The following is a 14,313-nucleotide window of genomic DNA, read 5'->3' as shown; positions in this document are numbered from 1 at the left end:
GATCATTCATTCAGTCGTATTTCTTGAGCGCTCACTGTGTGCAGAGCACTGTACTAAGCGCTTGGAAAGTACAATTCGGTAGTAAAGAGAGACGATCCCTGCCCACAATGGGCTCCCAGTCTAGAGGATCTCCTTTTCCCCTCCTGAAAGGCTGCACAATTCATTCACGACGTTAAAGTAATAATAATCACTGAGGTATTCGTCTCAATTCATTCGTTCATTCGGTAGTATTTACTGAGCACTTACTGTGTGCAGAGCACTGTACTAAGCGCTTGGAACGTACAGTTCGGCAACAGATAAAGGCAATCCCTGCCCAATGACGGGCTCACAGTCTAATCGGGGACCAGCCTAGGGCGCATTAAAACATTATATCTTACTAATGCTTGTAGAATAAGGAGAATGTGCTTTTTTATCTAAAGGGAAAGAGAAGCAACACGGTATAATGGCAATTCAACTTCTCTGTGCCTCAGTTTCTTTATCTGTAAAAGAGGATTAAATTCCTGTTTTCTCATCCTGTAGTTTGTGAGCCCCATGTGGGTCACGGGTTGTGTCATCCTGTTGAATCAGCCCACGCGGTCTCCGCTTCGGGTCTGCCGCCCACACAAATTGACAGAACCACCCCAACCCCGGCACGAGCCCGCAAACCTGCTTCCGGCCCTCCCTGCCCGAGGATGTTTTCACATAAAACTCAAGTGTGTGGTGTTTTGGTTTTAAGCATTTATTATGTCCCAGGCACTGGGCGAAGCACCGGGGTAGTCCTACAGTAGAACTCCCATTACACTTCTCAGTTAACTTCTAAGACATGAGCTTCCCTATGAATTTGTATTTCCGCCAGGTTATTTTTGAGGATAAATTCTGTCTCTGATTACCTGCTAGCGGATAGGGCACGGGCCGGGGAGTCAGGCTGTCGTGGGTTCTAATCCTGGCTCCGCTGCTTGTCTGCTGTGTGACCCTGGGCAAGTCACTTCACTTTTCTGGACCTCAATTACCTCATCTGCAAAGTGGGGATAGAGACTGTGAGCGCCAGTGTTTAGAACAGTGCCGGGGCACACGGTAACCGCTTAACAAATACTATTATTTATTCAATCGATTAGACTGTCTCTATCTGTTACCAATTTGTACATTCCAAGCACTTAGAACGGTGCTCTGCACATACTAAGTGCTCAATAAATACTACTGAATGAATATTATTATTATTCCTCATTTTTGCCCCGAGGAGGTTGTGTGGGTAAAACCGAGGGGTGAAGTTGCCCCTAAATCACCATTATGCAAATGTTCCTCCCGTAACTGGCATCGTTTTTAAGAAAGATTGTCTTTTCGCCGGGCAAAAGGCTGTGTGCTTTAAGTCCTTAGAGATCATAATTTAAAAGATAGTAATGTTGAGCAGCCATTAATCCCTATTAAATTTTAGTGCTCAGCGTGAGCTTTATGTAGCTACTTTTAGAGGGAGAGGGAGGGTGGATAAGGAGCGTGCACCTCTAATAGCGGAAAGCGGGAAAACTACAATAACATCGACCTGAGCAGAGCGACAAGCAACTTCAGCAGTATCTATTACATGGATCTAAGGAACAAGAGGATTGGCCTAATGAAGTAAAATGATTTATATTAATGTCTGTGTGCCGCCCCCCCCCCCCCCCCCCGCAGACTGTAAGCTCCTTGGGGGCAGAGCACTTGTCTTCCAACTCCACCGTTTTATAGTCACACAAAAGTGATGTCGCTGATGATGACGATTTATCTGCTGTTGCATAAAATGGGAATGTGGTGCTGGTTCTCAGTCTAGCAACCCCCTGCCAAATCCCGTGGCCTGTCCGCAGTTCATTAGATATGATTCTAAAATACGCTTGCTGACCTCGGAACAGAGCGGTGTAGAAAAAAATGCAGCCAATGAGATCCAAGAGCTCATCTTTTCAACTGATTAAAAATTACTGGAAGATTATCAAGTGGTATAGCCTAGTAACCAATTGCCGTCTAGGAGACAGAAAGCTTTCGCGCCTGGTGTTTTATGCCCAAAGTTGTTTGTTATGCATATTTCCTAGGATTAGTATTAAATTCTCCCTGATGAATTTGGTAAGGCTTGTGCTTTCCTTTTTGTACTCTGGTCGTTGAAAATTAATCCCAACTAGCACCTAATCTCTCACTTTGATTTGGCCCTGTTTGGAGGGCCACTAAGCGGTAGCGTGTTTCTTTTTTCCACCGAGTTGCAACCTGAAGTAGATCAAATTCCCGTCGTTTTATTTTCGTAGATAATTAGTGTTTTCGATCTATCCGTGCTCTTCCTCCCCGTGTGACTTCAAGCAGATGGTTGCTTAAGTCCTTACTTTTGTTTCCCTGCACCTGGCTCTATCCCAAGGTAAATTCAACTTTTGGACTGCGGAAGTTCCCATCCATTTTTTTTTTTTTTTAATGGTATTTGTTAAGTGCCAACTATGTGCCGGGCACTGTGTTAAACCCTGGGGTAGATACAAGCTAATCAGGTTGGACACAGTCCATGTCCCACGTGGGGCTCACAGACCCATTTTTTAGGTGAGGAAACTGAAGCCCAGAGAAGCGAAGCGACTTGGCCGACGTCACACGGCAGACAAGTGGCGGAGCCGGGATTAGAACCCAGGTCCTTCTGACTCCCAGGCCCGGGCTCTTCCTCCTAGGCCACACTGCTTCTGGTTTCTTTCCTTGCTGCTTCAGTTGCGGTTTGGATGTATGACCCTTTATCTGCATGCTTACAGAATTAGTTTGATTCAGTGAGATAATTTCACGGAACAAGGCCGGATTAAATCAGATGAAGATTAGGGATACCTTCTCCTGAAGCAGTGGAATGAAGATGGAGGAATCTAGCTGTTCCATTTTTAGCCTAACGCATCTTGATCAATCTTTAAGATTTATTATTCTAATTTTCACGCCCCGGAGGAACACTGCTTGTGTATTCACAGCTTGATAAATTCCCCTCTCAGTAAGTACACTTACCCCTAGGAAAGAAACATATCACTAGAAGAACAGTGAAGGGAACCAGCATTTCCTGGTTATCTAGCTGTGGCGGTCGGGGATAACCGCAGACATCGGAAGTCGCAGAGACTCCAGAAGCCCTTTTAGTTGTTACTCCACCAAACCTTATAAATTTATTAAATGAATAGAGAAACGCTCTTTGGGATCAGGCCCTCCACCCCGTTGAGTTGGCGAGAAGCAGCAAAATGGTCGAAAGGTGTGGGAGGAGAGAGAAATGGAAGACTAGGATCGCCACACACGCTGAATAATGGAGAATTGTTTGTATTGCCTTGGGGCTCCTCTGCAGCGTATTTCACAAAATAAGCTCAGAGAATGAAACGGGCCTTGTTCAGCAGAACGTTGTTCTACTCGTCCAGTGGACGACTGGGAAAACAACAACTTCATTAAGTGGAATGTGTGAACACCAGTTGGATTTGGGGGCGAGCGATTCCCCTGTAATAATAATAATGATAATAATGTTGGTATTTGTTAAGCGCTTACTATGTGCAGAGCACTATTCTAAGCGTTGGGGGAGATACAGGGTCATCAGGTCGTCCCACGTGAGGCTCACAGTTAATCCCCATTTTACAGAGGAGGTAACTGAGGCACAGAGAAGTGAAGTGACTTGCCCACAGTCACACAGCTGACAAGTGGCAGAGCCGGGAGTCGAACCCATGACCTCTGACTCCGAAGCCCAGGCTCTTTCCACTGACCCGCTGCTTCCTCTCTATAAATAGTCACTTCACCTCCCAAAAGTTTGTAACTAATAGCTCTCCTTTGGGCAGGTGTGGTAATTATTGCTATGTCGACTGTGGTTTTTCCACCATTATTCTGCCCATCCTTAGCGCCACCGTCCATCAACAAAGATATTGTTGCGTGATCCATTTCCTGGTTCCTCTACTCTACCCGCTGGTCCTTTTTCTTTTTTCTTTTCTGTTGCCTCACACATGCGCCAACTTCCCTGGATCGTAATTGCCTGTGGTGGAGTGGATGATAATGCTAACCTTCTCACGGGCTTGTGCATTTAAAATTAGGAGTGGACAAATCTTCAGCAAATTTCTCTGGCGGGATGGTGGTTCAGTTGGAGAGTGGAGAGAGTGGTCATGGGTTCTAATGGGTGACCTTGGGCAAGTCACTTCATTCTCCGGGCCTCAGTTACCTCATCTGTAAATGGGGACTCTGAACACCATGTGGGACAGGGACTATGTCCAACCCGATTTGCTCGTATCCACTTAGTACGGTGACTGGCAGACAGCGAGCACTTAAAAAATACCCCAGTCATTATTATTATTATTATTAGAGTGGCATATAGACCCGAGGATTGGGGCTGAGGTCTGGCCAGGGCTGTGCTAGAGCAGGGATACGTGTCTCAACTCCCAATCCTTGAATCCTTCAATTTACTCCAATTCCTCAATTCCCTTCTCCATCCTGATTTGTTTGGCCTTCTCTCTCTCTCTTCCCCTCCCCGCGCCCGTCGGCAGGAAGGGTCGTGGCTGACGGTCCCCCGTGAGATTTCAAATCTCAGCAATGCCCAGCGTCGATCGTTCTTACCCCCGCCCTACTCTTCCCCTCCCAGAAATGTGGCTCAGACCAAAGATATGAGGATCAGGCCCGAGGTGGGCCCTGTCCCTGTTGAATTCAGTCCAGTTTTGTTCTGAGGAGTCTATTATATGTTTCTTCCCCCTGCATTCGATCGTCTTTGGCTCTGGAGGTCTGGATTAGTTTTGTCTTCCCCTTTATGTGTTGAGCTCCTAGCGATCGGATGGCTCTCTTCTACTTCATTCGTTCATTCAAGAGTATTTATTGAGCGCTTACTATGTGCAGAGCACTGTACTAAGCGCTTGGAATGGACAAGTCGGCAACGGATAGAGACAGTCCCTGCCCATCGACGGGCTTACAGTCTAATCGGGGGAGACAGACAAAAACAGTGGCAATAAATAGAATCAAGGGGATGTACATCTCATTAAAACAATAGCAGTAAAGAGACTCAAGGTGATGTACAATCTCATTAACAAAATAAATAGGGTAATAAAAATATATACAAATGAGCAGACGAGCACAGTGCTGAGGGGAGGGGAAGGGTGGTACTTCCACCACACCGGAACTTTCCATCGGTTGACAGAGCCTGCTTAGATTGCTCTAGGTTTCCCTAAAGTCCTATGCCGAACGCCCTCCTTTTTTTATATACGTGGTTTCTGTCAAGCCCTTACTATGTGTCAAGCACTGTTCTAAGCTGTGGGCTGGGTAGCTTGGGAACCCCCGTCCCCTTTTATGGTGGCAAATCTAGTTTCGAGAATTCCCCATTTCAGATACTTTCAGAGGAGGAGCAGCGAAGCTTCTTGCCCCACCTCACAGAGCAGGCAAGTGGCAGAGCCGGGATTAGAACCCAGGTCCTCTGACTCCCAGGCTCGGGCTCTTTCCACTAGTTTTGAAAACAGCACTGCTTCCGCTGCTGCCTTCTCACGACTGGAAAGAAGCCAGTCGGTTGAACTCCTAGATGTTGGAGGTGAAAATCTGCCGCCTCGTTAAAGAAGAAAAAAATCACCTGAAAGATCCCGACCCCGGGACTGCTCTGTTTCCAAGGTGACCCAGATAAACTTTATTGAAGAGGTTTTGTTTTTGTTTTGTTTTTTCCTCTTTTATGTCCACACACTTCAGGGCAGCCTCGCTGTTCGGTCCCTGGCGGGGTTTCTTTCTACAGATAGATTAAGTGTGCACGCTTTATTTGAAGTTCCTTGTTCCAGTTCCTTAGGTGTACCCTCCCTCCCACCTGCACGCACACAGCCGAATAGACAGAGGACAACATCCTTGGGCAAATAGCAATCCGGAGGGTAGGTATCGTATGCCGTAGCAACCACGTGATCCCGGCAAATGTTTGAAGCGTTAAACAGGATTTGGGCTTTGATCCAGTCAGGGCTTTCCCTCTGAGAAAGGCTTGTGTTCCTCGAGAAGCAGCGTGGCTCAGTGGAAAGAGCCCGGGAGTCCGAGGTCGCGGGTTCCAATCCCGGCTCCGCCACTTGTCAGCTGAGGGACTTCGGGCAAGTCACTTCACTTCTCTGGGCCTCAGTTTCCTCATCTGTAAAATGGGGATGAAGACCGGGAGCCTAATACCCTTCTATCTACCCCAGCGCTTACAACAGTGCTTGGCACATAGTAAGCGCTAAACAAACACCATTATTATTATTATCGTCATATAGCCTTTCCCAAAATCAGACTTGCCGAAGCAAACACTGACCGAGATGGAACCGTCCAGAAAATTCAATCCATCCATCCATCGATGGTATTTATTGCGCGCTTACTGTGTGCAGAGCCTGGCAGAGGGATAATAACAATCGTCGTGGTATTTGCTAAGAGTTTACGATGTGCTGACACTGTACTAAGCACTGGGGTGGATGCAAGCAAATCGGGTTGGGCTCAGTCCCTGTCCCACATGGGGTTCACGGTCTTAATTCCCGTTTTACAGATGAAGCGATTGAGACATAGAGAAGTGACTTGCCAAGGTCAAACAGCAGATGTGTGGCGGAGGTGGGATTAGAACCCAGATCCTTCTGACTCCCAGATCCACGACAGGCCCACCGTGAGCTTCTCTCAATCCACATTTTATTAAGACCTTTCACTTTGTTTTCACGGTCCTTTAATTACGTAGGGCCCTCAATCCGGCTTTTAGGCCGTGAACCCATTTTTCAGTAGTTTCATTAGCTGTCCTGACAGAGCCGACTTAGTCATTCATTTTCTACTTCAACTTTAATCACCTCGACGTATTAATCAAATATTAACCCAAACTCCTGCAGCAGAGCTAACAAGGGAGACCATTTCTTTGAAAGTAAATTTCTAGTTGGCCTGTGGAACAAAGGGCCAAACAAGAAATAAGCTTTGACCTCAAGGAGCTAAAAATAAGCACAAATTTACGAGCAAAAATAATAACCAAAACAGATTCATCTCAAATAATAATAATAATAATGATGGTATCTGTTAAGCACTTACTATGTGCCGAGCACTGTTCTGAGTGCTGGGATAGATACAAGGTAATCAGATTGACCCACGTGGGGCTCACAGTTTTCATCCCCATTTTGCAGATGAGGTAATTGAGGTCCAGAGAAGTGACTTGCCCAAAGTCACACTGCTGACGAGCGATGGAGCCAGGATTAGAGCCCACAACCTCTGACTCCCAAGCCTGTGCTCTTTCCACTAAGCCACGTATATCCATATCTATCTATCTATCTATCTCCATATATCTGTGCGTATGTATATATAAATTTATAGAAAGAGAGAGAGAGATCAAGAGAGAGATCCATCCAGTCAGTCATATTTATTGTACTAAGTGCTCGGGACAAATAATAAGGTTAATTAAAGCAGATCAAGTTTTTAATACATAAATTGTGGGTTAAAAGAGAATGCATCATGATTTGGCAAATGGGAGATAGAATCCTACACGTAAAGTCTCCGCCTATTGAAATCCGACAGTAATTAGAAAACAAAGATCGGGGAACTCCGACCCCGGAGAAGTTGACTGGCCCATGGTCAATTTCGGTTTTCCTCCAAAGCGAGTATCCTTTTCTATTTATTTTTGGATATGGGGCAGACTCCTCTGACCGTGCGGGCAGGGAATGGTCTGTTTATTGGCGTATTGAACTCTCCCAAGTGCTTAGTACAGTGCTCTGCACACAGTAAGCGCTCGATAATACGACTGAATGAATGAAGATGGGAGGTTTTGGGGATTCAGCTTCATTCTGTAGTTTGGGAAATGATTCTGCCTCACGTAGACGGTAAGATCCTGTGAGTGAGGAATGCCCTTCTCACCTGCTTATTTTATACTCCCCAAGTGCTTAATACCGTCAGCGCTTAACAGATGGCATCGTTATTATTATATTGTTTTTATTTTTATTAATGTCCGTCTCCCCCTCCTCACTGTAAACTCGTTGTGGGCAGGGAACGTGTCTACCGGCTCTGTTGTGATCCCCCAAGTGCTCCACACACAGTAAATACTCAATAAATATCACTGATCGATTGATTTAGCAGAGCACACTGTGCTATTACGGCCACTGATGAGAATGCCCAGAATTAGCACTCTCTAAAATATGCCGAGAAACCTTCTGAGATGGACTTGAAAGCTTCCAGGGATATTATCTGCTAATTAAACCCATGATAATCTGAGGTACCTATGGTCAGAAAGCAACAGCTCCCAAGAGAGCGGTTTAGAAGCAGCCCACGCTCTCACTTTTCATCATTTGGCCCGGTGGAGTGTCGTGGATAAATACATACGTCTCGAAACCGGCTTTTCTAGGTGTCGCAAAGGACGTTTTAGGCCGAAGCAGCGTAGCCACAGAATCACACGTTCCCATTTGACCAGAGCCACTTGATGTTCACCCCACCCTCAGCCCCACGGCACTTATGTACATACCCATAAATAGTTTATAATACTGCCTCACTCCCCCTCCAGACTGTAAATTCGTTTGGGCAGGGAACGTGTTTTCCGACTCTGTCGTATTCTCCCGAGCGCTTAGTACAGTGCTCCGCGCACAGCAGTTGCTCAGTAAATACCGTCGATTCATTGATTAAATAATCGTCTCCCAGAAAGGTCCTATGAGAAGCCGCTTGTTGATTCCTCGAAGGGTCCGCTATCTGACGCTCCTCCATAGTTTATGAGGAGAAGCGGCGTGGCTCAGTGGAAAGAGCCCGGGCTTGGGAGTCAGCGGTCATGGGTTCGAATCCCGACTCTGCCACTTGTCAGCTGTGTGACTGGGGGCAAGTCACTTAACTTCTCTGGGCCTCGGTTACCTCATCTGTAAAATGGGGATTAGCTGTGAGCCTCACATGGGACGAGCTAATCACCCTGTATCTCCCCCAGCGCTTAGAACAGTGCTCTGCACATAGTAAGCGCTTAACAAAAACCAACGATATTATTATTATGAGGGAAGCCGGGGCATAGAGTCGTCGGGAGGATCGATAAGCTCTGGAGCCCCGCAACGTCTCTTCCCTCTGCTAACTGATTGCGTAACTATGCAGTCGACTCTGGATTCAGATTCTTTTTTATCATTTTCTTAGCAGGACGGCGATGTCTGCGTAATTGAGTTGGCATCCCAGTTTGCACAGGTTGGCAACCAAATTCCTTTAGAGTCCGTATGCCCAACTGAACACAGATCTGTCGGTGGGCATTAAAACGAGTTAGACAGGCTCCTCATAGCTAGCGGTCGCCTCTCGACAACGGGGCAGGTCGTTGATTTTTGGAACATGCTAAAAAAGCACAATAATGATAGACTTTAAGCTCCTTGAGGGCAGAGATTGGGAAGCGGCGTGGCTCAGTGGAAAGAGCCCGGGCTTCGGAGTCAGAGGTCATGGGTTCGACTCCCGGCTCTGCCACTTGTCAGCTGGGTGACTGTGGGCGAGTCACTTCACTTCTCTGTGCCTCAGTTACCTCATCAGTAAAATGGGGATTAACCGTGAGCCTCACGTGGGACAACCCGATTACCCTGTATCTACCCCAGCGCTTAGAACAGTGCTCTGCACGTAGTAAGCACTCAATAAACACCAACATTATTATTTTAGTAGAGGGGGGCTTTCCCCAGCTGTGAAGTTTAGAGCTGTGCACTCCGTAAGCGCTCAGTAAATACCACTGATAGATTGAAAACTTCAGTAGAGCGAATTACTTATTTTCTACAGTAGTGTTCCGGTTTGCTTTTCATTTTTCTCATTTGTTTCCTTTGTAAAACTGTGAAGCCTAGTTTGGAAAAACACTGTTTATAAACATGCGGTGCTAAAAACTAATAAATATTTTAAAACTACATAAGGTATTTAACAAGCTGTATCAAAAAGAAGGCAGAAGGATAAAGGAAACTGAGAAAAGCAGTGTGGTTCAGTGGAGAGAACCCGGGCTTGGGAGTCGGAGGTCATGTGTTCGAATCCCGGCTCTGCCACTTGTCAGCTGTGTGACTGTGGGCAAGTCACTTAACTTCTCTGTGCCTCAGTTCCCTGTAAAATGGGGATTAAGACTGTGAGCCCCACATGGGACAACCTGATTATCCTGTATCTACCTCAGCGCTTAGAACAGTGCTCTGCACATAGTAAGCGCTTAACAAATACCAACATCACCATTAGTTTGAGTTCACTTACGGACTGTCAACTTACACTGCAGAAATGCATGCGCCATAGGCAATTGGGTGAAGAAAGAAACTAATACGTAAAGAAAAGGCAGATTCTGGTGAATAGAGGAAAATTAAAATTAAACGCACATGCTTCAAGGACCTACTGATACCGCGAGGGGAAGAAGACATTAAAATTCATTTTCCACCAATTTTGGAAATCAGGTGGCATATGCGCATCAAAGAACAGAACCTAGCGGGAGGAAGACCATGGTAGAAACTCTAAGGGGGTGGATTGAAATGGCTTTGAAGAGTGCCACTGTAATTTTTTTTCAAATGGCATTTCTTCAACACACTATATCATTTAAAAAGACCTATGCAAAAATCCTTAAGGTACTGGGGTTTATTTGGCCTGGTGGAAGAATAGCTGAGTGGTGTTTTCCAATATATCAAAATCTCTAATGTTAGTGATCGGGCTGTTCTATATCACTGGTAGTGACAGAACAAAAAGAAATTGGACAGGAGGTGTGGCTTAGTGAAAAGAGCATGGGCCAGGGAGTCAGAGGACCTGGGTTCTAATCCCTGCTCTGCCACCTGTTTGCTGTGTGATCTTGGGCAAGGCACTTCACTTCTCTGGACCTCAGTTACCACATCTGCAAAATGGAGATTAAGCCTGCGAACCTCACGTGAGACATAGAATGTATCCAACCTGATTAGCTTGTGTCTACCCCTGGGCAAAATACAGTGCCCGGCACATAGTAAGCGCTTAACAAATGCTGCCCTCTCTCTCCATATACATATGTATGTATATGGAGAGAGAGAAAATGCTGGACTTTAGCAAAGAAATTGTCAGTTTGCTAAATAAGATATTGGAGAACTCCCGATAATGGTTCGGGGCTTCCTGCTGAAGTCAGTCAGTCACGTTCATTGAAGGCCGAAGTCAATTTTTACTCTCTCTTATCCCCAGGACTTTTGGGCAAGATTCTCATAGCCATCCGTGAAGCGGGCTTTGAAATTTCTGCCATGCAGATGGTAAGTGACTTGAGGTGGATAACTATCTATTGGGTAATCGTTGTTTTCCTTTGATAATTTTAATTGAGTTCGGTTTTGAAATGTCTGCATGACAAATGGTTTTATGTAGATTGAGAAATTCAGTTCATTAGACACAACAGGCTTTTGCTGGAATGTAAAATGTGTTTTAGTCAGAATTGTCATTCTTGAAATATGGCCTCTTTCCCGTAATGCCTTTCCCTGCAACTTTTGAATCATAACGTGCAAATCCAAGGTTTAGCGAGATCAGCGATCGGTCTTTTGGTTTTGTAAAGCAAACTCGGCTAAGCGTAGGGCTCTCGATTGCAAAGTGGATAATAGCCCAGAAGTTCCAGATATTCCGTCCGCAAGGCTATTTATTTCAGTGAAAAGAATAATCATTAGTATTTATTGAGTCCCTACTGTGTGCAGAGCATTGTACTAAGCACATGGGAGAGTAAATTAAATTAGTACAAGTGATCTCTGCCCTGAAGAAGCTTACCATCTAGCCAGGGAGTTGGGCACTAAAAGAAATTACAGATAATAGAGTATGAAGACATGTACACAACTAAAGAATAAGGGCTTAGCCTTTCATACTTCAATCCGTCGTATTTATTGGGCACTTAATGTGTACAGAGCACTGTACTAAGCGCATGGGAGAGTAAAATAAAATTAGTACTTGAGATCTCTGCCTTGAAAAAGCTTACCATCTAGCCAGGGAGATGGACACTAAATTAATTAGAGGTAATGGAATATAAACGGGTGTACCCAACTAAAGAATAAGCCCTAGAATTTATTATACTTCAATCACTCTTATTTATTGAGTGCTTACTGTGTGAGGAGCACTAAACTAAGCACTTGGGAGAGTACGGTTTAACAGAGTTGGTAGGCAGAGACGCAGTCCCTGCCCAGAACGAGTACAGTTTAGAGAAGGATGAAAGATGTGAATCCTCGAGTCAAAAGTCAGTCCACTTTGAACAATGAGCTATATGAACACAACTTTCTGTTCAGGCTTACCCCTGACACACAGCATTCCAACACGCATTTTTCACTAGAAGGAGAACGGGGCTCTGCGTTTTCTCCAGTATAAGGTTTTATTAATTGGATTTTCTCTAGCATCTTTCTTCCAAAGTGTACGTAAGGTGCATAAAACCCGGGTTGAAGACCAAATGATGCCTGCCCAGCCGTAACAGTCAAATGCTGTGATACCTTTTTCCCCTCCTAAAGTTCAGTTGGCATTTTTTTTTCTGCATTCTCCCTCTCGCTCTTCTAGTTCAACCTGGACCAGGTTAATGCCGGAGAGTTTTACGAAGTGTACAAAGGAGTCATCGCCGAATACAACGTAAGTACGGGAGCAGTCCTAAAATAGGCACGATGCAAAATGCCACTGACCTCAGATTACTTTCGAAACGTCGGTGTTGGAGATCCTCTTACAGATCATTAGCTTTAACAGTGGACCTGTTTGAATATTTCCAATCTGAAAAGAAGCTATTGTTTTTCAGTGGAACAGAAGCCAGAAAAAGGGAGGGGGCAGGAAAGTGAGAAATGAGGTGTCAGATACTGAATTTTGGAATTTTCAACAAGGAGAGCCACTATTACTCAAGTTGGGCACTGGTCAACCCCCTTTGAAATCAAGAACATATTTTCTGAAGCATTTTGGCCTAGATCCTATAGAGCAGAACTCAAAATATTAAGCCCTCTTTTCCCCAACTCCCTCTCCTCTCCCCTGGATCTGTGCCCTTTGGACATCTGGTATGCACCCCACCCTCAGCCACACAGCACTTAGGTACATATGCGTAAATTATTTATATTAACGTCCGTGAGCTCACTGTGGGCATGGAACGTGTCTTCCAACCCTGTTTTCTTGTACTCTCCCAAGAGCTTAGTACAGCACTCTGCACAAGTAAGCACTCAGTAAATACCACTGATTGGTTGATTGATTTAACCTAAAGGCCATCTTCAGTTTAGTATGATAGGAAACGTATCCCAGAGCAAGTAAATTAAAGGAACTCCAGCCGTGTATTTATACGGCAATGAAAGGAGCTCTATATAGCATTTGAAAACAAATGCTCTTACTGTCTAAATAGTCCAAATCTCATCCCGTTTTCCAAAATTAGATAATTTTGTGCCTGGTTTACAGCTCGATCAGCAATGCGGTTTTCTTAGAAAACAACTATTTGAGGCTTTAGTGACAAGCAAGATGACACTGACTCTCTTGTTCTCTCCCTAAAGTCAGTTGAAGGTGTTTTTCTTTTTCTCTTGGCCTCACGCACACACAAAAAGAGAATTGGAAAGGAACTGTATGGGGTCCCCTGAGATCCTGCTAGTGATTGCCTGTTTGGGGAAGAAGTCTACTGTATTCCTGAGTGATGGAGTTCTACCTTCCGCAGGAAAGACTTGAAGCCGTCTTTCAACTGCAGTCCTGTCAGCAACTTAGAATTAAAGCAAAATTGAACTTAATTAGCACTCTGCTGGAAGAGTCAGGAAAACAGTGGCCACTTCTAAATCATCCTGAAGTTATGTTGCATCTTCCCCTCCGTGTATTTGTGTCTTTCTGATGATTTTTCCTTTATTTAAGCAAAACCGATAGACTCCTTTAAAAGAAAATCCGCGTTACATCGGAACGGCGAGTATATTTAAAATTGAGGAATTTAGAAAAAATTTCCATAGCGACTGTAACGCAGTTCTTCTCTGCGTTTGATTTATCATCTAGTCTTCCCACAGCCCAGAGCAGAGTGACATTGGGGAACGGATGCTATTAGGTTTTTGCCTTTCTCTCTAATTAATTCATTGGCTGCTCATTCAAATCCTTTATATACTCTGATGCTAAATTTTTGCTCCTGGTAACGGAACATTGTTAAACCAGGTTGAAGTCCTGTCATTTTTCAAAATGCTGCCTATGTTCTTTACACACAATTAGGCGACCGTCTGGGCCAATTTAGGCAGGACTGTCCTGAGGTTTTGTACCAGACAGTTTTAGAAAAATAGATGAATGCCCCAGATTGGGACCGTCTGATTAGACCGGAGAGCCCGTCTTTATTAATAGCGAGGGATCTGGCCGTGGTAATGGAGCACATTTCATTCAACTTCAGTTTTAGGAGAAATGTCACCCTCTCTCCCTTCCCTTCACCATTTCCCACTCCCGATATCCACTCTCCCGGTCGTCAAGAGAAGCACTCTGTCCTAGTGGATAGAGCCCGGGTCTGGGAATCAAAAGGACCCGGGT

At 45.0% G+C, this 14,313-nt stretch overlaps 1 protein-coding gene across 3 annotated transcripts in view; it reads left to right on the top strand.

Annotated features, from left to right (window-relative positions):
- The window catches only part of NME7 (NME/NM23 family member 7), a 146,027-nt gene that overhangs the window by 64,820 nt on the left and 66,894 nt on the right, over window positions 1-14,313 (top strand). For all 3 annotated transcript variants that reach the window (XM_001514197.5, XM_007668860.3, XM_007668861.4), the window contains 2 exons: window positions 11,026-11,090; window positions 12,361-12,429. In XM_001514197.5, the coding sequence (XP_001514247.2) occupies window positions 11,026-11,090; window positions 12,361-12,429 (134 nt within the window). The remainder of the gene's footprint in view (window positions 1-11,025; window positions 11,091-12,360; window positions 12,430-14,313) is intronic.

This window comes from Ornithorhynchus anatinus, chromosome 16, assembly GCF_004115215.2.
Source record: "Ornithorhynchus anatinus isolate Pmale09 chromosome 16, mOrnAna1.pri.v4, whole genome shotgun sequence".
Taxonomy (NCBI): Eukaryota; Metazoa; Chordata; class Mammalia; order Monotremata; family Ornithorhynchidae; genus Ornithorhynchus; species Ornithorhynchus anatinus.
This window is presented reverse-complemented; position numbering and strand designations above follow the sequence as displayed.